At 33.2% G+C, this 25428-nt stretch overlaps 1 protein-coding gene across 1 annotated transcript; it reads left to right on the top strand.

Moving 5' to 3' along the window:
- The first annotated feature begins 977 nt into the window (after positions 1 to 977).
- On the top strand, positions 978 to 19391 carry LeuRS (Leucyl-tRNA synthetase). Its single transcript, XM_023172139.2, has 14 exons — positions 978 to 1130; positions 1186 to 1434; positions 4034 to 4204; positions 4330 to 4491; positions 6606 to 6850; positions 10801 to 11026; positions 13579 to 13938; positions 14004 to 14425; positions 15647 to 16156; positions 16882 to 17155; positions 17396 to 17650; positions 17742 to 17954; positions 18008 to 18239; positions 19132 to 19391. The coding sequence occupies exons 1-14, from the start codon at positions 1128 to 1130 to the stop codon at positions 19335 to 19337; spliced, it is 3528 nt and encodes a 1175-aa protein (XP_023027907.2). The 5' UTR covers positions 978 to 1127; the 3' UTR covers positions 19338 to 19391.
- The last annotated feature ends 6037 nt before the right edge of the window (positions 19392 to 25428 follow it).

Below are 25428 nucleotides of genomic sequence, written 5' to 3'. Positions count from 1 at the left end.
TGAAAGTTTTCAGATTGGTCCAAAATTCAAATTTTTATTAAGAAAGATCAATCCAAATATTTTAACTTTTTTGCGATGACGGAAAACGAGAACGAATGGGTTGTGACATGTATGATTCTCAAAGTGTGGGAAAAAAGTTAAAAATATGTTTTTCATCCGATAACAACTCACGGAGCATAAAGATATAGAAGATTTTAGTATTTTTTGAATACAAAGAGGAGAAAAGGGCAACTTTGTGAGAAAAATATATAAGTTATTGTAGAAACAACACTATGATAGAGAAAAATATTAAAATTATCAAAGAATCAGTGTGCTTTTTTAAATATTTCTCAACATCTTTGCCTTTTCCTTCATACACTCATACAGACTCAACTTTGAGATATTTACATTTTATTGTATTGATGAATTTTTTGATCTCGTAAACCTATCAAGCATGGTATGCAGTTTCCTAAATAAACAATAACGAGTATTTGAAAATGTTTTCAATGACATCCAATTGTATTCACAATAAGTTCGATTTAATAAAATGTACATCGCGTGGAGACGTGATGCAGACTTTCATCTCTTCCGCCTTCCGCGTCTTTTCTATTTCTATGTGAACAATAGAAGCGACGTGGCGCCAGACGAAACCACGTGCTATAGGTCTCTGCAAATTGGCGCTAAGAATCGTTCTCCATTATCTCAATATGAAAAGTGAGATACTATTCAGCCCAACACTATTCAATTCGATAACAGAGAAAATCAACAATGAAACACCAAAACCAAACTGTTTTTTAATTCTTCTACAACACTACTTAATGTATTTTTTCTGTCTCTCTCTTGTTGGATGGTCGTTACTTGTCCAAGCGCAGTTGACTAATGTTTTTTCCTCTTTGACTACTTCAAGAAAAGAGAAGAAGAAATAGAAAATATGAATTTCACCCACAGAATATGGTCTGTGATTTAACCTAGTAATAAGACATTTGTTACTCTGAGGTGTACTCTTTGGTCCGAACTGTCGTGTCAAAATTGTTCTTTTCTGTGCGCTGTTGGCGCATATGTTGACTATGTTTTAAATTTTTTCCTGAAAATTTTGTATTAAATTTATATTATTTAACAAATCATAAAACACCTTTCAATTCATAAATATGGTTAGTATTTCTTCATATGTGATTATCAAAATACTATAAAATAAAAAAATTTTAGGTTAGTATTGAAAGGAAAGGTACATTCAAACTTGAATACTTGCTTAAAATTGAGAAAGATGTCCAAGAACGATGGAAAAGTGAAAAGATTCACGAAATCGATGCTCCTGATTCCACTAAAAGTCCAAATGAAAAATTTTTCTGTAATTTTCCTTATCCTTATATGAATGGCCGATTGCATTTGGGACATACCTTTAGTTTGTCAAAATGTGAATTCGCATCTAGGTATCAGAGACTCCGAGGAAAAAAAGTGAGTTTCAAAAGGGACAAAAATATATTCAATTCGTTGATTTCAAAACCGTCTTCTGTGTAAACAATAGAAATAACTTGTGAACCAGCAACTAATTACGATAAGAAACAAACCATCAGCAATCAAGACAATGTATGATATCACAAAGGGCATATTAAAGCCTTGGTATATAAATGACTGATAGTGAGTTTTACAACAATACCTAATAACTAGACCCAGTAACTAAGACTACACCTAAGAAACATCAGATTTATGCACATAACTATAATTATTCTTCATATATTTTTCTAAACCGCCAAAATAATTCAATTGAAACTGAAAAAAAAATTAAATTTTACAATTCATTTTTTCTTTAGATAAAAATTTGAAATTATCGTTATGAAATTTCTCAGAATAGTTTTAACTGTAAATATTTTAATTTGGATCTGAGTTCTTAAATAAATATTGACCAACTTTCTAGGCATAGTTCTTAGTATTTAGTTTTGGTCAAGTTTCCATAAACGCTCTCGTTGTGTGTTGCATAAACCCTCTATAAATCTTGAATATGCAAAACTGTGCTTGTGAAGAGATTTTTTTTATCAGCAAGTATATTCAAGGCAAGCTTGAGACTTGTAAATCATGAAACAAATAAGCCTAAGAAATTAAATCTCTCAAATCAAATAACTTCTGATGAAGTGAATAATTTTTTTGTGGGTATTGCTGAAAATTATAATTTGATTTAATCATTAGCGTGTTATCAAGCTCATGAACTACAGAAATTTCAAGAGCTTCCCAATTCCTTGTACTTCAGTTTTTCTAGCCCTCCAGTCACTCTTTTAGAGATAGATTTGAGTTGCAGAGACACATACGAAGTGCTCTTGTCCTCATAGCATGTAGTGGTAGTTATTATTATGTGCTCTGAGAATAACTAGAACATTTCGTCCATTGCCCCATCGCTTTTGATTATGTCTACCACGATTTTAGAGACATGGCTGGCATAAAAACCTGCAGATCAGCATGGTCAATAAACCCTTCAACACAGCTATCATTAAAATTATGAATTCAAGAGTTGAAGGCATTAAAAATAGTTTCAACACTTTGAATATCATGTGCGATTCACCCAAGGCCTTTAAATGTGTATCACACCTCATACTCCTCAAGAAATTGTGGTACTATGGAATCTATTGTGTATCTCTGACCCTTATTGAATCTAACCTCTTGAATCAATTCCAAAGTAACTACTTCTCCCTCTGTTTTATCCAGACTTAGTGCGCCATTAGGTTTGATTCTAAGTCCACTACTATTTGCAATATTTATTAACGATTCAGACAAATGTTGGAACAAAAAAAATATCTTGCTCACAAATGACACTTCTCTCATTCATAAAGTCTGAAAAGAGAATTCTAAAAACCAAAAGCTAATGTTGAACATTGTTTTTCAGCAAACAACATAATTATGAATTGTGCGAAAACACAAAACATCATTTTTACCACCAAACTACACAATAGGAAGTACACAAGCAAATTAATTCTTTCACTACTCAGAGGGTCAGAGAAACCTCCGTTATTATAACACTAGAAAGATTTCTTTCGTTAAAATTCTGGCTTATCAGCCAATTAAATCACTTGACTATAATGCTTATAACAATTTGCCTGATGAGGTACCTATGAAATCTAATTTTCAATTATTTGAAAAACTGTTTTTACTTGATGGAAGAGAGACTATATGAGAACTGACCCCAGCCCAATGGTATGCGCCATTTCTACCATACTCCCATAGTATTCTTATTTGTTTGAAGTTGATTGACAATGTTTCATGGTGAATTTCATTAGTTCGGACTTTCATTGTCTAATATGATATGATTTGAAATTTCTGAAATAACAAATAAAATTTAAAAAAATAGCTGAAAATCAAAGTTATATAAATGAATAAAAAAAACCTTGAAAATAATTTACAATAAAATAAAAATTAAGCAAAAAAAAAATTGAAAATTGAACAATTGAAATGAAATTAAAAATTGAAAGATTTTAAGTCAAGTTACTTCACAACATTTCGATTTTTAGTGTCCACAATCGTCTTCGGGTGGTGACTTGGATTTATTTCTACGAGAGATGATTTATAGATCATTCGAGTGGATAGGTGAAAGCACTCGAATGATCTATAAATATCGCTAACAATCGAAACGTCGTGAAGTAACTTGGACTGAAATCTTTCAATTTTTTATTTCATTTAAATTGTTCAATTATCGGTTTTTTTGCTTAATTTTTATTTTATTGTAATTTCTTTTCAGATTTTTTGTTTGCTGAATATAATTTTTATTTTCAGCTAACTATCCTTTCTTAGTCAGTATTCTTATTATTTATTTATGTTTCAGTTAAATGATCAAAATCATCAATGACTCTCAAATTATGAAGATATTTTAACTTGTACATATAGGTAGTATATTTTAATTTAAGCTCACTATAAACTTTTTTAGACAGTGTTAGACCTGCTCCAAATCTATCCATGTATCTATAAACTTATTCTTTTCTTTAAGTCAGATGAATACCTCTTATGCAGATAAGAAACAAATTTTTTATAGTTACACTATTTGATTCATTTATATGTCGTTAAATTGTAGGTATTGTTTCCTTTTGGATTTCATTGCACTGGAATGCCAATCAAAGCATGTGCTGATAAATTGAAGCGAGAGATTGAATTGTATGGTTCTCCTCCACAATTTCCAGAAAAAGAAGAAGTTGAAGTTGAGGAAGATGATAGGATACCTAAAGATAAAAGCAAATCAAAAAAGGTGAAATAACTGTAACAGACATGTTTCATGAGAACTTTAGACTGTTGGATATCAAGAAAACTCATATACTCATTTTTATTTCGTTTAGAAAGAACATTCAGAACATTTACTCATTTTTATTGCAGAGTAAAGTTGCTGCAAAAACTGGTGGCGCTATATATCAATGGCAAATTATGCAAAGCTTGGGATTGAAAGATGATGAAATACCAAATTTTGCTGATGCTTTGTATTGGCTCGATTATTTCCCTCCAAGAGCAGTTGAAGATCTTAACAGATTTGGATTACATGTATGTATGAAAAATGAAAATTGTTAGTTTGTGAATCTGAAAAGCTATAACGTGTTAAGACACTTGTTTGTTATTTATAGTCTCTAGTTCATATTTGAAAATGAAATCAGTTATCAAGCTGGTCTCTGAAATTTTATCTAGCCAAAATTTATCGCTGAAAATCTTGAAAAAATTTCAATATGTTGAAAGTTGTCGAAACACATCTGATAGGGCTTCAACGAGGCCATTTATTTACATGTACAATATGTCAGGCAGTATAGACAAAGGGAGAAACAAAAGAGTTTCGATTTTCGAAGAGGGGTCATTATAAACGCTTTAGCTTGCTGAAAAATTCAATGGTTGATGCAAAATAACTAAATTTTTACGTGGTGTGTGAAAAGTTTTAAATAACATTTTTTGAGAAACAGTACCCCCTGAAAACAGTTTTTTTGCATCCTAAATCATATTTTTTTAACAAACAAACATTTTAGAAAGAATGACGACTTTTCTTCAAAAAATGAAATTTTTGAATCATTTCCTTTTTTGTCTAACAAGTGAAAGTTTTGCTAAGAATCTCCAAGTATTTTGAAAATTTCAGGTGATTTCACTCTGAAGTTCTCGCCTACTGTTATTTATTTTTGAATCAAAGTATCTTCTATCATTAGAAACAAATAATTGACAAAACGGGTTCTCATTTCCCTCCAAATCAGTACCATTCAATTATCAGATTTTTACCAAATTCTTAAAAGTTCTATTTATAATCCAGGTTTGCAATAATATCTTCCTAAAAATAAATCATAATGATAATATAGTTATCTAGATGTAACTATGTAGATGGTTGTATCTAATTCACCATCAATACCAAAAAATAGCGGTGAATTAGCGTAGCAGTAGTGCACCCAACTCACTATCAAAAGGTCGTGAGTTCGATTCTCACCTAAGTTAAATATTTTTCTCGAGAGAATTCATCTAGTTGAATTTGGGATGATTCAGCAACGTTACATGGCTAACGGACTGTGAATATCTATGATGATCCCTAGGTGGCTCGGGAGTTATTAACATTGCCAACCCAGTACATGAGGCTAATGAATGTTGACATCAAAAATAACACCAAAAAATTAATAAACTACCCCATAAATAATAAAGAACTCCAACTTATATACATTAGTATTCTAAATAGCTATATCATTGTTCATCATTCCAAGCTGTTTGTTTTGACATTGTGTAATTAATAGACTTAATGATCTTGATATCTTCTGAAAATTCGAGGGCCCCCAGGAACGGAATTATCCTTGCAATCGATGATTAGTGACGCAAACCTGATTGTTCAAAGTAACAGTTTCATATATAAACACCAAACTTATAAAACAACAAGCTGTGTTGACATTGTGGAGCGGCGACAAATTTTCATTCAGAAACATTCTAATCCCACTTGTCTGCTAAGAATATTTCATTCTCTTCAAGAAAACGAACAAAAAAAACAAATGGTATAAATGCCAAATTAATGTGCCCTGCTGACTATAAAATATTTTCACTGAATACATAATAACTGTATAAGACAATGGTATGTGACGATAATTCAAAAATCAAAAAACTATTAATGATATCTACGAATAGCCACAAAGGTCCCAAACAGTCCGTTGGTTACTCTCTTACATATTAATTACAGGTAAAATCCAGGTAAAAATTAGGTATCATAACAGTTAGTAATTGGTATTAGGTTTAATGAGAATAATTTTAATATTTAATGATAATAATATTTACTTTTCAGATTTATCTGTAAATTCCATCTTTTATTATTTAATTTTACTTGAGCTTTCTTTTACTTATCAATTTGTCTCTCAAAAATACTTTTAACTATTTTAATATTTTTTCATTATGTTAATGTACTCAACATTTAATAAAACTGTCGCAGCTTGTCAAATGTAAGAAGAGCTTTCAAAATTTCAATATGATCGTTCAATTGCATACATTTAATTACACAATGAAAATTGAAGCCAGTACTCTTTTTCTAGCAAAATTTTCATTTGCTAAACAGTTATTCGATTATTGTTTTGAAGAACAATAAAAGTGATTAATGTATTTCAATGAAAAATTAAAAACTTTCAAATCAAAATAATGTTTATTTGATGTAGACCGACTGGAGAAGAACATTCATAACCACTGAAGCGAATAAATTTTATGATTCATTTATAAGATGGCAGTTTCTCAAGCTGAAAGAAAGGAATAAAATACAGTTCGGAAAACGATACACTATCTATTCAGTTCGAGATGGTCAGCCCTGTATGGACCATGATCGTTCTTCGGGAGAAGGGGTTGGTCCACAGGAGTACACTCTGATCAAAATGAAAATTATCGCACCATATCCATCGAAATTGAGGTAAATATTATATCTTATGTAGATTATAATGATTGTCGTGGCTTTCTATATCTCAATTTATATATGAGGAATGGACACCATTCAAGGAAAGGAAATAAACTATTATCAATGAAAATTCTGTGAAAAAAATAACAGATACAAACCAGAAGAAAGCCTCATCTGAAACAACTTCTTTTCATTATGAACGTTGATAAAACAAAAATCTTTTTTTCTTTCAACATCTGGATACCAAAAATTTGTAATGAAATCCAAACATTTACATAAAACGCAAAACAATGATTAAATGAATGAAAAATTTTGATATAAAATTTTACTTTCAATAACAGTGATCAATTTCAAGGTTGCATGGTTTAGGGTGAAAAAATTCCTCTATTACTTCTTAGCATAATTTTAAATATTATACTATGAAATTCTGAACTAACTCATGTCAAATTTTTTGAATAATCACTACATAGTATAAAATAAAGTTGCTTCTCGCTGTCTGTCCTTATGTATGCTTAGATTTTAAAAACTACGCAATGGCCTTTGACGCGGGTTTTTTTAATAAATAGAGTGATTCAAGAGGATAGTTTATATTGTATATAACATGCTTAATATAGTAGAGACTCGCTGATAATTTTAGAGGTTTCTAATGTGATGTCATAAATAAACGCATTTGTTTGTGCTTACATTGCAAACGCTGGCTGAACCCTACAAGATAGATCAAAAAATGTACTACAGTATTGTACACCTTAAAAACATCTACAAAAAAGTCCAAGATGGTATATGTCTATCTCTTAGGGATAACTCACAATAATTTTTTTTATCCTCGAGAAATAATAGCTTATTTATGAAGCGATTTTAAGCAATCCAATTAAGTATCTCAAATACATTGTGCATGTAATTTAAATGAATATTTTCGAAGATATTACATATTTAAAATGCAGGTACAGCAATTGCAACGGTACCGGCCGGGGCCCAGGGGCCCCTATAAATAGCGCGTAGTAAGCCGCGCTTCGCCATATAGAACTTTATGATTAGCAGCAATCACACACGTTCATATGTATATTTAGTATCAGCATTGCACCCGTGTGGAGCCGGGGCGAGTCGCTAGTATATGTATAAAGAAAATGCTCCTTTTCATTAGAATGTTATTTTTTTACAAATCCATCAGGATGTTTCTCACTGAGAAACATCTCAAAGGAACTGGGGTTTGCTGCTGTGAAAGTAGTGTACTATGCCTTAATAGACTCCTATCTAAGGTATGGTATACCCTTTTGGGGTGTTTGTAGTAAACAAATTATGCAGTCGGTTTTTGTATTGCAGAAAAGGGCTATCAGGTACTTATGTAAAGCGAAATGGCGGGATTCACGTAAACCCCTTTTTCGAGAACATAGAATCCTTATGGTTATTCCAATATTTATATTGGAAACCGTGTCAATTATACATAAAAATAGGGAGAACTATGAATCTACAGCTACATCCATATACCACACAAGGCAGTCAAATGAACTGAATCTACCAATTCCAAAAACATGTTTGGTTCAAAACTCGTTGATATATAATGGAATCAGGATATACAATAAACTGAAATCAAAAGGACTTTTATCATATTCAGAAAGAAATGTACAAAACTATCAAGTGATAAAGCCTATTATGACCTACAAGAATATTTTGACGATGCCCTGTAATTTAGAATGTGTGGAAATCGCGATTGTACTGTGTGTGAAAAACATATTTTTATTTGTTGTCCTAGTTCTTGTCATGTAACCTTTGTATATGTATGTATATATAGTTTATATTTTCTTTTAATAATTTACATTCTATACATTTATTCTTCACATCTTAATACTCATGTTTATATTACTATTTATTTATGACATTGTGTTTGTTACAAGAATTTCATTCTTGAACAATAAACATATCAATCAATCATTACTTTCGACTGTTTTGAATCTCCGACAAGCCAAAGAGTAGGAAAACAAATCTCCGACTCAGACTTCTGGCAATATGTTTATCCATTTTGTTGAAAACCACAATCATATTATATTTTTTAACATGTTACCATTCCAAGGTTTCGTTTCTAGCTCCTTGCTATTTTTGTTGCCATTTGAACATTTTTCATCTTCTGCCGAATTGCTCATCTCAGAGCACTTTGGTCAAAATGTATTACTTCCCTGTACCTATTCGAAGAATACTGTTGGTCAGTATCCCTTCGATACATCCCCATTCACAAAGACAGAAATTCTAGGTACTCTGGAAACAATGGCAAATAAGATACCATCAGGTACTGATGGTATCTCAATAGTTACTGTGAAAAAAATTGTAGACCTTATAATCGAGCCACTATTGTTTTTGATGAATCAGTCATTTTTTGTAGGTTGTTTTCCAAATGTATTTAAAACGGCTCTCACATTTCCTCTATATAAAAAAGGCGACAAAACTGAGGTAGACAACTACAGACAGATATCTTTACTTCTCTCTCTCTCTCTCTCTAAACTGTTTGAGAAAGTTGTTAGTAACAGAATTCTGAATTACATGGATCAAAATAATCTTTTTAGTAATAACCAATATGGCTTCAGGAAGAACAAATCAATTGAATCAGCTTCATACCATTTATTGAATTTCATTTATACACAGGTTGACTCGAATAAACTAGTTGTAACACTTTTTTTCGATTTGTCAAAAGCATTTGATACCATTTCTTCCGAATTTCTTATAATTGAACTTGCAGGCCTAGGTTTCCCAAATGATCTATTGAACTGGGTGAAATCGTATATGGAAAACCGTAGTCTAATAGTTAGCTGCAATGGAATTTTATCAAGTCCCAAAGATGTAAAACTAGGAGTGCCTCAAGGTTCTGTCCTGGGACCATTGTTGTTCCTCAATTTCATAAATGACCTGTCTGAATTCTTTTCTGAGTGTCACATAACCATGTTTGCGGATGACACTGCAATTACTGTGGCCGACAAAAACGAAGTTGAGTTGTCAGACAAAATAAATAAAATAATAGATAAATTCAGTGCTTGGTGTCAACGCAACAAACTTATTCTGAATAAATCTAAATCTGATTCAATGAAATCATTTATTAGGAAAAATTTCAGCAGTGACTCTTCCACAATAAATGGTATTCGATCTTCCAGTGAAGTCTTGTTTTTAGGAACGTCTTTAGACGAAAATTTGACCTGGAGCGGTCATTTTCAGAAGGTCTGCAATAAACTCAATTCCGCATATTACTCAATCAAACAATTGAAAAACACTCTAGATAATTTTGGATTGATGAAAGTCTACTTTTCTATGGCTTATTCTCACATCAGCTTTAATATCATTTCTTGGGGATGTGCAAGGGAATTTCCACGAGTTTTTGTTGCTCAGAAAAGATTGCTGAGACTTAATTTTTAATATAGATTTTCAAGATAGTTGTAGACCAATTTTCTTAAGAGAGGGCCTATTGACGGCACCTTCTTTATTTATCTTGAAGTGTGTCACTTTTGCCCGTAACAATATAAATGAATTTGTCACAAACGCGGATATACATGGTAGAGACACCCGTCATGGGAAACTTTTAAGAACCCCCTCACACAAAACGGCTCACTTTAGATGCTCCCCACTATTTAATACAACAAACTTGCCGGCATATATTAGGAAAATCGAGTCAGATAAACTTTTTAAAATTGAGGTGAAGAAACTTCTCTTACAGAAGTGTTACTACAGTCTTGAGGAATTCTTGCACGACACTTTTTCATGACATTTTGAGAGTATTTGCTAGAGCTGCTCCGATTTTTTATATAATACTTCTATGTTGTGAAAGTTTGTGGACGTGAACCATATTTATTGTTTTTGTATTGTTCAACTTCTGTAGTTTTATTTTGTTTTTTAATTACGACTTAGCACATGTACTCAATGTACCAAAGTGTCAAATAAATAAATAAATAAATGAACAATACCTAATAAAATATTTCGTATTTTAGTTCTTTGGGAAAGAAGCCAGTATTTTTGGTAGCTGCAACGATGCGACCTGAAACAATGTATGGACAGACGAATTGTTGGTTGAGACCAGATATGAAATACATTGCTTTCGAAACAAAAACTGGAGATATTTTTGTATGCACTCGAAGAGCTGCGAGGAACATGTCTTTTCAGGGTTTCACAAAAACTGAGGGAAAATTTGATGTAGTTTTGGAGCTATTAGGACAAGTGAGTAACAGTTGTTTTCTTTATTGATATACAGACGAAATACAGAATACATTTCAGTTTATTGAATGAATCCAACAATATTTCTTAATTTTGTCAGAAATTGAATGTTTCATTCATTGGTAAAACGTTTTTCATTCATTGCAGTCAGACTATATACAGTGGTATATAGCCCTCCTCCCTCTCAACTCCGGAATGGACAAAATTTATGTATTTTTTAGTACTTTTTGATAGGAATGACATTAGCTTGCCTCGTCGTTGAAAGGGTGCTACCAACTTTTTTCTCAGATGGAAGGGGAGGTCTGTGATTTCTGTCTTTATATATTCCAATTCTCCAACAGGACATATCTCTAAAAATACATATGTGTGTTCATGGGATCTTTCCCCATCGATGTTAGGTAACACTGTCTGATTCGCAAGGGCCAATCAATGGCTGTCTATTGAACCAGTAGAAGAATCAAATCAAATCAAACTGTACATTATTGTCCAAGAATAATTATTCTTATTGACAAAGTGAGTAGATAACAATGAAGTGGATATCCACTGTGTCCAATACATATGAGAGAAAAAAATATGAAATCATAAAAATATAAAATGTAAAGATGAATAATTATATATACATATATATATATATATATATATATATATATATATATATATATATATATATATATATATATATATATATATATATATATATATGTATATATGCTTTTGTAGAATCACAAATATCATATGGGATAATAGGGTGGGGAGGGGTGAATGACTGCTACTTGAACAACCTTGAGACAATTCAGAAAAGGATTATCAAAATTATGCTACATAAAAATAGAACTTACCCATGCGATAGACTCTACAAGGAATCTGGCATACTTGATGCACGTCAACTATTTTGTTCGAGTATATTTGATAATATAAGAAAAAAAAATTCATTAGAAGTAGTGATTCATTCTCATCATATTAGAAATAGAAATATGCGCATAATTACACCTAGATGTGAAAAAACTATAGGACAAAAAAATGCTTCTTATCTGGGACCGCGCCTTTACCTCATACCAGAAACAAAGAATATTAACAGCTTAAAAATGTCAAAGAAAAAAATAAAAGGTTGGATATTTGACAGAGGAAGAAAATTTTTTAAAGATTTTGTGAATCAAAATATTTCCAGATAGTATGTAATAACATTATAATCTGCAGGCACAATGTGTGTGTGTATACACGTGTGCGTACGCATATATACCCGTTTATATGTGTGTGTATATGTATAAATGTCTATAAGTTTAAATATATCTCGAATTTGTTTCTGCACCTATATGTTTATATGAATATTCATGTGCATATGTATATGAGTGTTTGTAGTGTTGTTATATATGTACTAGAACTGGAATTTGTTACCTGAAGAGACTCAAAATATTGCACCAGATTAGGACTTCTACCATATATTGACTTAAGTAAACCCGATTGTGTCACAATTTTATAATATACTTGTGTATGTTGTGTATGTATATATATACATATATATACATGTGTATATGTATGTATATATAAATGAACTATCAAATGAATTATCGAAATGTCAGAACATATCCATGCTAATATTTGTTAATGATTGTATATAATAATTGCTGCTTCATGTATTTTTCTGTTTTGTTTTTTATCATTATTAGCTTCAGCATGGCCATAACACATACAAGCAATATTCATATTGCTTCCGTGTTGCCGCTGTTTATTCACATTTGTACTTTATTATGTAAAACTTTTCTTTTTTTCTGCGAATAAATATTATTATTATTATTATTGAGTCACCCAAGTAAACAATAAATAAATACTTTCTTCGATATTTGTGTCGTACATGTATGTCTGCTCAGTGATATGTGTAAGAGTGGAAATTAATCATTCAATAATAACCACTTTGTTGGTTATCAATATACTGCCTTACACTCTGGATCCAAAGCTAGCGACTATTTTAATTGATAAAATGTTCGGGGTTTTGACAGTTACTTTGCAACCTCATTGATTTCATTTATTTATTTATATATACACGGGCAAGCCCAATTGATATATAAGTAGTACAGTGCTTTGTAGTACTTGATGCAATACAGTGGATCAAATGTAATTTATAAGAATAATACAATTCCGAAGTAAGATAACAAGTAGATTATTTGAGAAAAAATCAAAATGTATAACATTATGAACTAATATTGTTATTTTTTTACTAGTTCAACTCAGATGATGATTTCGTCAAATTAATTGCAATAAATCAGTTCGTTATTTCAATTATTTAATTTTCATTTGACAGATGTGATGAAGTTCATTTGATAATTTAGGAACAGAGCTCAGATATCTATTCAGAGGGATTAAGTTACCTGACGCCCAATAAAGTTATTATATCTCGTATTCACTCACTGTGTCTCCATTCAGTTTAGCTGGAGCTGAATAATTGGTCTGTCCTAGAGACAATCCAACACCCTAGCGTTACATTCATACACTTTCATCAAAAACTTCCACTACTAGAAATGTTTTTTTTTGCCAGTAATAATATTTTCTACTTCCAGGATCTTCTGGGATGTGCTGTAACAAGTCCATTATCGCAATATGAAAAGATATATGCGTTGCCTATGCTAACCATAAAAGAAGACAAAGGCACTGGTGTAGTTACCAGTGTTCCTTCTGACTCACCTGATGACTACGCAGCATTGACAGATTTGAAGAAAAAGCAAGCCTTCAGGGAAAAATATAATATCAAAGATGAAATGGTTCTGCCTTTCGAACCAGTACCGATATTGAATGTACCGGGCCTTGGGAATCTAGCAGCTGTAACTGCCAATGAGTTATTGAAAATCCAAAGCCAGAACGACAAAGAAAAGCTGCTAGAAGCCAAAGAGATGGTTTATTTGAAGGGATTTTACGAAGGGGTATGGGTTCAAGCTCACATGTAACCATAAGTTGATGTTTTATTATTAAATCGTTGATATTGTAGATTATGGAAGTAGGAGAATTCAAAGGAAAAAAAGTTCAGGATGTTAAGAAAGATATCCAAAAATCTCTAGTTGATAAAGCTGAAGCAGAAATCTACTATGAACCCGAGAAAAAAGTAATGTCTCGGTCAGGTGACGAATGCGTTGTAGCTCTCTGCGATCAATGGTACCTTGATTATGGTAATGGCGAATGGAAGAAACAAGCATTGCATGCTCTAGGGAAAATGAACACTTATCATGATGAAGTTAGGAAAAATTTTGAAGGTTGCATAAACTGGTTACACGAACATGCCTGTTCTAGAACATATGGTCTCGGTACTAAATTACCTTGGGACGAAAATTGGCTGATCGAGTCTCTATCGGATTCAACTATTTATATGGCTTACTACACTGTGGCACATCTGCTGCAAGGAAATACTTTCAAGTTAGTACTGGAATTCCTTATGATAATAATAATCATCTCTATCTCTTCGGAGTAAAAACAGTTAGATTTATTCCCCAAATACATTAAACACATGACAAATCGGCATATTCATATGTCATGTATATATATATATATATATATATATATATATATATATATATATATATATATATATATATATATATATATATATAAAATTTGTGGACAGAACACTCAAAAAATGCGAGGCAAACCATCAAATTGATTACTTCCTTCCTTTTTTTGGAAGATTCCCTCATCCTTTTTTTGTATCAAGATGGAGTAGTAGAAAGCCAAAAACTTTCCCAAAAATCAATCACTCCTAAAAATATAACCCCTTCAATTCAAATGAGATTCCTTTTGGCTGAGATTAAATCAAATAGGTGAATGAATGTCATTATAATGTCATCGATGACATAAGCAGATCAAGCTTATTCCGCGACATTAACAAATCGTAATTCATGAATGAATGAATGAATTTTCTATAATGTTATCCAATTTGGTACTGAAGAGCCTTGGGGCAAGTGTCTTAAGGCAAAACATCGATGTATACAAGTGAGGATGACAGTGTTCCATGTAAGTGCAATTTGTTACCATTCATTTAAAGTAGAACTCATGTGAATGATATCTGATTTTTATTCCACAACGAATGTTTGAAATACAAACTGAGGAGAGAAAAGTATCTTCTGTATAATTCAGTGTTCATATAGAAGTATTTGTTTCGAAAGAATTTTTTTCTTTCGTGTAATTCAATGTTTATATGAAAGTAGCTGTTTCAGGAGGACTTTCTTTCAGTTTGTGTCTGAAAGTTACTTCTTTGCATGATCTACACATCCATGTATAGAGTTACTTATTTTCAAATTGATTACTTCCTTCCTTTTTTTGGAAGATTCCCTCATCCTTTTTTTGTATCAAGATGGAGTAGTAGAAAGCCAAAAACTTTCTTTCCCAAAAATTAATCACTCCTAAAAAAATAATCCCTTCAATTCAAAGCTAAGTCAGTTTCAACAACATTTTCACCATATGAAAAAATGTTTTGAAAGTGACCCTGAAAAGCATTCATACAGTTCCTACATAATATAAACAAAAACCGGTAAAAACTTCAATACTCTTCTCATACAAAAAATAAATGAAAAATGTCTGTACCAGAACTTATAATATTGAAAGTTACTCAGCATTTAATAATCACATAACTTGTTTCAGAGGAACTGAATCCAACGCTTTGGGTATAAAACCTGAACAATTAACCACAGATGTCTGGGATTACATCTTCTTCAAAGACGCCAAATTTCCCGAAAAATGTGGAATCAAAAAGGAATCCCTCGATTTGATGAAACGTGAGTTTGAATACTGGTACCCTTCCGATGTTCGAGTATCGGGCAAAGACTTAGTTCAAAATCACCTGACCTATTTCATTTTCAACCACTGTGCTCTGTGGCCCAAGGAGGAAAACAAATGGCCAAAAGGCGTTAGAGCGAATGGGCATCTTATGCTTAATTCGTCCAAAATGTCTAAATCCGACGGAAATTTCTTGACCCTTTCTGAGGCTATTAACAAATTTGGAGCTGATGGAATGAGGTTATCTTTAGCTGATGCAGGTGACTCTGTGGAAGATGCAAATTTTGTAGAAAGTATGGCTGATGCTGGCATCCTAAGGCTTTATACTTTCATTGAGTGGGTTAAGGAAGTTCTAGCAAATAAATCGACTTATAGGTAGGTTCAATAATTTATTAGGAATTTCAAAATGTAACTATGTTTTATTATTGTATTTAAAATAGTTAAAGTAAACATTATGTCAGTTGGGAACTGGTTTGAAAAGTCCATCTCCCAAATTAATTTCCTCAAATTAGATACTTCCTTAATTAATGAATAGATTTTCTATGAATTTATTATTCTATGAATTATATTATTATGCAGTTTCCAACTGCAAAAAAATGTCAAAGATACTATGTGGTTCATTCTGCTGGTCATTGTCCATGATGAAATTGAAGACTGACAAAGTGTAATTAATTCAAGAACACATCCATGTAAAACACTCTTTTGATAACTATGAAGAATTAAATTAACAACAAAGCAATTGTCAATCTTTGCGAGATTGTGCCACTCTGGAGCTCCTAATTCTGGCTTTACAACTGGTTGAATTTGCCAAATATCATTTTTTAAACAATGATTAAGCTAGAATTAGATGTTTCACTTCAGCAAAAAAGAACGTTACAGAGACACATATCTATAGTTGCCAAATACCATTAAATTTATTATTCAAAATAAAAGAGTTGTGGTTTGGAGTAAGAACCACAGAGTATCCCTCTTTAGGTTCTTTTTTAAATTGCCTTACATTTTTGTTAATAATATAAAAAGTAGGTACACATTTTCAGAAGAATAATAATAAAGTCTGGAATAATAATTGAGCTCTATGAAGTGATTATGATTTTTTTCAGAACTGGTGTCTTCAATGACTTTAGTGATGACGTATTCCAAAATGAAATTAATTTCAAAATCAAAGAAACTGCTGAGAACTATGAAAATATGCTTTTTAAAGAGGCTTTGAGAACAGGATTCTTTGAAATGCAAGCTATTAGAGACAAATATAGAGAACTTAGCATAGATGGTATGCATCTAGATTTGCTACTGAAATTCATTGAAGTTCAAACTATATTGATTTGTCCGATATGTCCACATGTTGCTGAACATGTCTGGGAACTTATAGGAAATGTAAGTATTGAAAGTAGTTCTTCTGAATTTTTTAAATAGGCATTATATATTATCAAGTGCTACAAATGATGCAAAATTCAATATCTGATCGTATAGACACGTTTCATTCAACAATCTACTGAATGGAATTCAATATAATAATTTCGGAATACTTTAACTAATCAAAATACCCGATATTCAACTATGAAAACACCAAAAACAAAATTTAAGTCCAGGCGTACAACTTTTATTTTTTTTCAGAAATTCAGTGTTGTTAATGCTACTTGGCCAGTTGTTGGCCCTATAGATGAAATTAAAATCAAGGCATCTGAGTATCTGATGGAATCTGCTCATTCATTCAGAGTTCATTTGAAAGCTTATCAACAGGGAATCAAAACTAAAACCAATCCTAACCCTGCTCCTGTAGAGAAACCTAACGTCGTGAGCATCTGGGTGGCTAAGAGTTTTCCTTCGTGGCAGAGTTGCATTTTAAAATGCCTCAAAAATCACTATGAGGTATGTAATTTTTCAATTAATACTGGCCAGTCATCAGAAATTGGATAAGTCTATTTTGATTGGAAAAATTGTTTTTTTTTAATAATTTCAGAAAGAAGGTACGCTTCCAGATAACAAGTCTTTATCTGCAGAATTTTCAAAAATGAGCGAACTGAAAAAGTATATGAAAAGAGTAATGCCGTTCGTCCAAGCTACTCGAGAAAAGATGGAGCATTTAGGAGTGAAAGCCTTGGCTTTGACACTTGAATTTGATGAAGCTGAAGTCCTGAAGGCCAATAGTGTGTACTTGGCTAATACTTTAGATGTGAGTTGAATATAATTGTTTTTATATTAAATTCTTTTGGTTGAATTTATTAGGTTGAAGAGGTTGTCGTCAAGTTCACCGATGATGAAGAAGCGTCTGAGAAGATGAAAGAATGCTGTCCTGGTATGCCGTTTGTTTTATTTTCCACTAAACCTGGTATCAAACTTGAATTCGTCAACCCAGTTCCGCAAAATGGGTTGTTATCGAAAATAATTACCATCAGTGACGGAGACAGTTATTTTAAAATAGTCCAAAAGATTGCCAAGGATTCAAAACTGATTAAAAGTAAGTAATATCAATTTATTATTTACCGGTTAATCTGTACTACGTAATTTTGCAAACAAAAGTTTCTATTCCTTTTTTTCTAATACTTTCTTTGTCATACACCGACCCAAACTTTAAGCAGATATGATTTCTCCCACCGGCCGTGACTCAGTCCGGAGCTGTATTTCCAGATTTTCAAAAGCATCTAAAAATCTCGTGTCACTTACCGATTTCAACAGTTTCAGGCAGTTTTCATTTATTCTATGACCGTCCTCCAAGGTGTGTTATATGGCACTAGATTTTTTGGTCTCTGAAATCGGATATCTACTGCGTGTTCTTTGAAACAAATTTCAATGGCTTACTTAGTCTGGCTGATATATTTTTTGTCACAGTCTTAACAACTTACCTCCGACTTTTCATTTTCCAATATCCTGTCTTTAAGGTAATCTAACATTTGTTGAAGCGAGCAAAAAGTTTTGAGGGCTACTTTCACTTTCAACTTTTTAAAAATATGATCTAATCCGTTAATGTATAACGTTTTCAAAAAACACTATTGTGAGATTTTCACTAAACAGTTTCACAAAAACGCAACACCTGTTTCGCCATACAATGGCTTATTCGGGCGTGTCTTTACAGTAAAGACACGCCCAAAGAAGCCATTGTATGGCAAAACACGTGTTGCATTTTTGTTAAAACTGTTTAGTGAAAAGTTCACAAAGTGTTTTTTTGAATATGTTAGTTATGGATTTTCATCAAGTATTGTCCAATTCCATCATATACCTTTAGTGTATATTAGTTCATATGGAAGAACAATATATAGATGAATATTCAACCTTCAAAATAAACAGTTTGTGTATTCCTTAAAACTTTATGAACAAAGTATTTTTGGTTATATTTCAATTTTATTTTACAGAGCCTGAATTACTGCAGTTGTGGAGATTTGAAGATCCATTAGTGGGGCCAACAAAAATACCAACTTTCACCGAGCCTCTCAAATATAAAGTATTGATTCCTACGGAAGCAGTCTTCAAAGTTGATTTTGATCAATCAAAAGTCCAGTTATTATTAAGTGATAAGTTGGTCGATCTTGGAAGACAAATAACATACATGCTTGTTTAACAATTGGGTTATGTTCTATTTATTTTACTAAATAAATTATGATTTTTCCCAAAAGTTGTTTTTATTTATTGGTGTTAACATACAATATACAGAGATACTCTATTTTTCTAAATCAAACCAAACTATATTAAAAAGAGTGATTGAAATATAAGTTTATTTCCATATGATGATTACATAGGAAACAAGTCATATGAAATACAATACAATATAAAGCTATTTACATAGTAAAAGGGTAAAAAAAGGATAATAGATAATTAGAATCCACATATCAAAAATTGAAAGATACACATATTGAAGAGAACCAAATTCGGGCAGTAAGTCGTGGTCAAATGGAACCTGATGTGCCCAACGTTTCTTCCGCTACTGCCGCAGACATCATCAGTGGTATGTGCGATTGCAAAGAAAAAAGATATCTTGAAGTCTCAGCAACGAACGATTGGCGAGCTACCTATTCATTGCATTTATATTTTCAGAGGGAACAGCTGTGGAGTCGACGGTGAGAGGGCAATGGCCCTGGTGTACATGCAAATGCTCGCTACTAATTAGTTCTAATTAGTCCACACTGTTACTAGGTTGGTCCACGTTGTTGGTTGAAGGTGGAGTATTTCTTCTTTTGAGATGTAGACCACGATACAGCTGCCAGTGGTAGGTCTAGTCTATTTGCCTTACATAAACAAAGTCACGGACCGCATCGGCATCGGAACACTGTTTAAACTTCACAACCTCAAGAACATTTATAAGTGAACTAATCAATTATACAACTCGGCCAGAACAAAGAGATCCTCTGACATTCGCCAGTGTTTATAGAATTTCCTGCCCCTATACATCGGAACTATCAAATGCAGCGTCAACACTAGGATATAAGAACACAAGCATAGCTGCCATCTCATGCAACTGGAGAAATTCCCATTGCAAACAATGTCCCAACAGAAATAAAACAACTTGATGAAACGGAAGCCCAAGAGCTCATAATCTAACACCAAACAGCGCTATTTCGAGCCGCCAAAGTGTCATCAGTGATGCTAGGCTGAATCCCTATCAACCAATCCTATAAAGACGAATCTGAAAGTGAAGGCGATAACATTTCCACTTATTGTCTTATTGAAGGAAAAGTTTTAAAATTTTTTACTAGAGCTATAGAACTGATACCTGTGACCTCTAAAATAGTGCAAAACTCTTTTAATATTAAATTAGAGCCTCATGGGGCACTAGGGTTTTCTTCGGAAGTATTGAGGTAAGAATACCTTTTCAAAATATATGAAGGGCGAATTTCAGATGGGACTATTATTTTATCGAAAATATGTTTGAAAATGTTAACTCTGGTTTGAAAAATTGAATGTATTTTCTCAGTTGCGAGTGAGGTAACATACGCTACTGTAATAATTCCTTCAATTGAAATTTCAGAATTATATTAAAGTTATTCTGGTAGCTGGGAAGCAAGGGCGATACTATAGTAAAATTTTAAAAGTCAATTGCTCGCAGCACTCATGGGGGTTAGACAAGGCCGTAGACAGGGGGGGATTAAGGAGGATTGATCCCCCCCCCCGAAAGTTCTACAAGCAACGGCCATCCAAAAATTATATCAAATACAACGATTGGCTTGTTTAAAAATCTCTGAAGCCATGAGAACAACACCAATCGTGGAATTAATTACTGTTCTGTCCCCTCATCTGGACCTGTACGTTAAGGAGGTTGCCTTATTAATGGCCATGTTACGATTGCGCACGGTTGGTATAAACCTCGAAGTAGGAATGGGTCAATTGAAGCTGAGCCTATGGCGAGAAGCGCTCGCTGTTCGCTGTGCAAACTCTGCTGCAGACAACCAGTGATGCAATTGAACCCAGGTTTGTGTTTAATAAACCCTACAAATTACAAATAAAACAGGACATAGAGTCAGATGCTACAAATGCAATACGCAAATATACAGACAGCTCAAAAATCAAAGAAGGCTCAGAATGTGGAGTGTACTTCAGATCACTTAAGCCTAAGGATTCAGTGGGGAATGGGAAAAAATACCAGTGTGGTTCAAACAGAACTGGCTGGTATTTCAATTGCCATAAAAGAAATAACCAGGAAAGGAATTTCTGGCAAAAACTTAACAATCTGCACTGATAGCAGACAAGCCCTATTAGCCTTGAACAGACAACTTGTTACCTCAGGGCTAGTACTAGAGTGCCACCAAGGTTTAGCCAAAGCCCCGGTAGATAGTAACATTATTCTGAGGTGGATTAAAGGGCACGACAGGAGTAATCGCATTGCCGACTCTTTAGCCAAGGAAGCGGCTGGACAAAGGATTTTAGGACGCAGTGGCATCTACGGCCTGATTACTTCGACAATTGCGGAACTAGCCAAACGTTACACCCATGCCCCCAAAGAGATGGGATAGAATCAAAGGTTGCAATCTTGCCAGGATCACCCTGGTCGACCCTGGGAAACTGGCGCCGAAGAAATATCTGGCGGATGACCAGGAAAAATCTACGCTTAACAGTAGGATTTCTGACTGGTCACTGTCAACTAAGAAAACACCTCCATAATATGGGGCTAGTGGACACACCTCTATGCAGGATGTGTGAACAGGAAGATGAAACTGTCAGGCATGTCCTATGCGAGTGTCCGGAGTTATCGTCAATAAGAGAGAGTGTGTTCGGCGGGTCTTGGCCTACACCTGCTTATATAAAGGAGATGTCTCCTAGGGATCTGTCCACCTTCCTGGAAAGGATGGACGATGACCTAGTAGGACAACTTCTCGGGAGGATATACAATGGGTCACATGTGGCCTAAGTGCTGTGGGCCTACACTCACCCTCCCTACTCTACAGATACTATTATAAAATCAGTTAGAAATTTTATCAATTCCTTGGCGAAACGAACCAAGTGCTTGAAAGAGAATATTGAAGAAAACTTCCCCGAAACACAATGGAAAAACCTTACGGCAAACTTTTAAAGATCTTGGCGACACTACACCTGTTTCCACATGTACCCCTGAAAGGACTTTTTCTTCTCTGAAACGCCTCAAAACTTATTTAAGAAACTCCACAAGCCAGGAACGACTAAACGGTTTGGCGTTAATATCAATCCACCGTAGAATTCACATCGACACCGAGGAGGTAACTGATTTGTTTGCTGCAAAGAAAGCTAGAAAACTAAGTTTGATTTTGTAAAAAGATGTTAATATTTCTGTAATGGTTTTTTAATAAATATATATGATCATGTAACACCATTTTCTTTCTTTCGTTATTTTTATATTTCATGTTTTTCAAGTATTCCACCAAACCAAACCCCCTCCCTCCGAAATTGTTTTCTGGCTACGGCCTTGGGGTAAGACTTTGTTCAGAAGTCATGAAATATTGGATTTCAACATTCATTTGAAGTTTTTTGGTCTGATTGACACTGACCCCTTATTCATATAGCTGGCAGCCTCTGGTTTCTCTTTCCCGCATCTTACGTGTCTCAGCCTTACAATCGCTTCGCATTCACAGAGCACATGCAGTGCGGTTTCTTCCTCTTTTTGACAGAAACCGCATTGGGTTTCTTCTGTCAGACCCTTGTTACTCATATGTTTTCTGAGTCGGCTTTGCCCGTTAGTAGACCCCCCACTACCCTTACAACCTTACGGTTGTGGTTTAGCAGGTCTTCCGTGAATCTGGGCGATGGTTTCTTTATGATCTCTTTCGCCTGCCTTATTCCACCAATCTATCGATTCGGCCTGCATCCATGAATTTATGGATGTCTTTATACATGCTTTCGCTACCCCGCAGAATTAAATGGCAATGGTTTTATTTGTGACCTTCTGCCTGTTTATTTTTCCTATATAGTGTAGCAGAAGCCGCTACTTCTGTCTGGAACACAGTTACATTATATCCGATGTTGAGTGCGATTTTTGTCTTTGCTCTGCCACCGTATATACCGGCCCCCACTTCTTCTTGGCCATCTGTATGCCAAGTTCCACACGCTTTTACCGGTGGGCCTATTAGGCCTTTTCATCATAAGACGAGCACAAGCGTAGCTGTTAAATTGAAATGGCGGTAATTCAAAACATTCGTTTTGTTTTAATCAACAATGGCTGGGCAAGGAATATTATCTCTACAAATAAATAAATTATTGGAAAAAACCATTGATGGTGCTTCACTTGTTAATAATTCAGTTGAAGTTCATAATTGTGAACAATTAAAAAAGGTGGTTAAAACGTCATGGGCATCCACAAAAAGGAAAAAAGTGAGCTGATTGAGAGGTTAGGTATCAGCATTTGTTTACTATTTAAAAACATTAAAAAAATAGTATTTACAGTTTTATTCTTATTAATAATGTCAATTTATTTGATGTAATTAAAAATATATTACAGTTGACAAGAGTATTACTTATGGAACTAATAAATAAATCAAGCTATTAATATTTTGAGGTTGTAGGTACATATGACATTATTAATTAAACAAATATGTAAATACTGAAATGAATATGTTTAGTAATTTTTATTAGAAGGAAATATTTAATACAACATTATATGAAATTTAAAGTCAAATGCAATAAGGAATAATGTACGTATGTTGAAATTCCTGATAGCTTAAAGGATCAGGGTTTTGTCCAGTTAGACCACTTTCTCCAATGAAATGTAGTGAGAAAATATAAGTATCCTTGGTAATATCATCAATAGATTTAAAACCTCGGTCACTCCTGCCACATTTTTTCACCCATAATTCACATTCCATACATTTTGCACATGCTTTAATATGTAATTTGATTATTTTTTTGCGATATTCAAGACAAGGGTTTGGAAAATTTATAAAATATTATGTATTGGTTTTGAATGATTTGTATCGGGTATCACTTTTACATACTCCATAACAACACCGTTTTGTTGTTCCTTTTCGTATAGATAACATAATTATAATGGAGTAGGTATAAACATTTTTTCTGATTATTTTGACTCACTACTTTTTTTTCACTTTCTTTACAATTAATAAATTTCAATTTATATTATAATTTTTAAAACATGAGTTGCAGAATCTTTAACATGGATGTTTACAAAAAAAGATGGCTGATACTGACGCATGCACACAAAAAAAATTGTGATGAAAAGGCCTATACGCTCGTGCAGAAAGATGGTTGGAAATGGAAGATATATGCAATTGATGGATCCACCTACTTTTTTTTCAGTTCGGTCAATGGACTTAGGTAATTATTGCCCCCCAAATGAGTTGCTGTCCTCGTGGATCTGGTTCCCCTTTAGTGGAAGAGCTTCATGAAGCAAGAGCCGAATCGATCCCTCTACGAAACCCTTCATCACTTGGAAGGATCGATCGCAGCTTGAGAAATGGTTCTTATGCAGATTATGTGAAACATGTTCTTCTTTACGAATCAGTAGAGAGTTGTCCTGAAAATCTTTAGAAGAAAATCGGATTAGATAATTCAGGAAACACTTGTTACATGAATAGCATTTTACAAGTGTTGCTCATGACGAAGAATATCAAGAACGAGGTTTTAATAATAATAATAATAGCTTTATTGTCCAACAGTTACCCATTTACAGGACAATATAAAATTTTATTCACAATACTTAACTATAAACGAAAAATAAAATGAACAAAAAAGAAAAACTAATTTTAATTACCTACTTCAAGTACATGTTAGCAATTCTAATAATGTTATGAATTGAGCATAATGTTAGTTCTTGCTCTGAGACGTCTAAAAATGGAAAGAGATCGTGAAGCTGGCCGTGGTACATTGAAGTTAATTTTTTGAAGAATTTTAGGACAGTCAACTCTCTTATTCACTAACTTGAATAAAAATATGAGCGACGCACATTTTCTGCGATGCTCTAAACTAAAAAGTTCCAAACGTTCATATATGACATCATTTCCGATACCTCTCTCAGGGTAAGAACCATCTATTCTGAAAATTAGAAATTTACAAAAATTTCTTTGAACTCTTTCAATGGCTATGTTATGAATCTCATAGAATGGACTCCATAGACGATTGTTGCATATTCTATCTTCGAACGTACGTAGGTGAAATACAACAGCTTCATGGCTTTAATATTATGAAAGTTTCTGCAATTTCTAACAATGAAACCATAAGCTCTGAAAGATTCTGAA

Source organism: Leptinotarsa decemlineata, unplaced genomic scaffold, assembly GCF_025532065.1.
Source record: "Leptinotarsa decemlineata unplaced genomic scaffold, Ldec_3_MD MMD2_tig00026328_RagTag_RagTag, whole genome shotgun sequence".
NCBI classification, from domain to species: Eukaryota; Metazoa; Arthropoda; class Insecta; order Coleoptera; family Chrysomelidae; genus Leptinotarsa; species Leptinotarsa decemlineata.
Note: the sequence above shows the minus strand (reverse complement) of the source record. Positions and strands in the feature narration are given on the sequence as shown.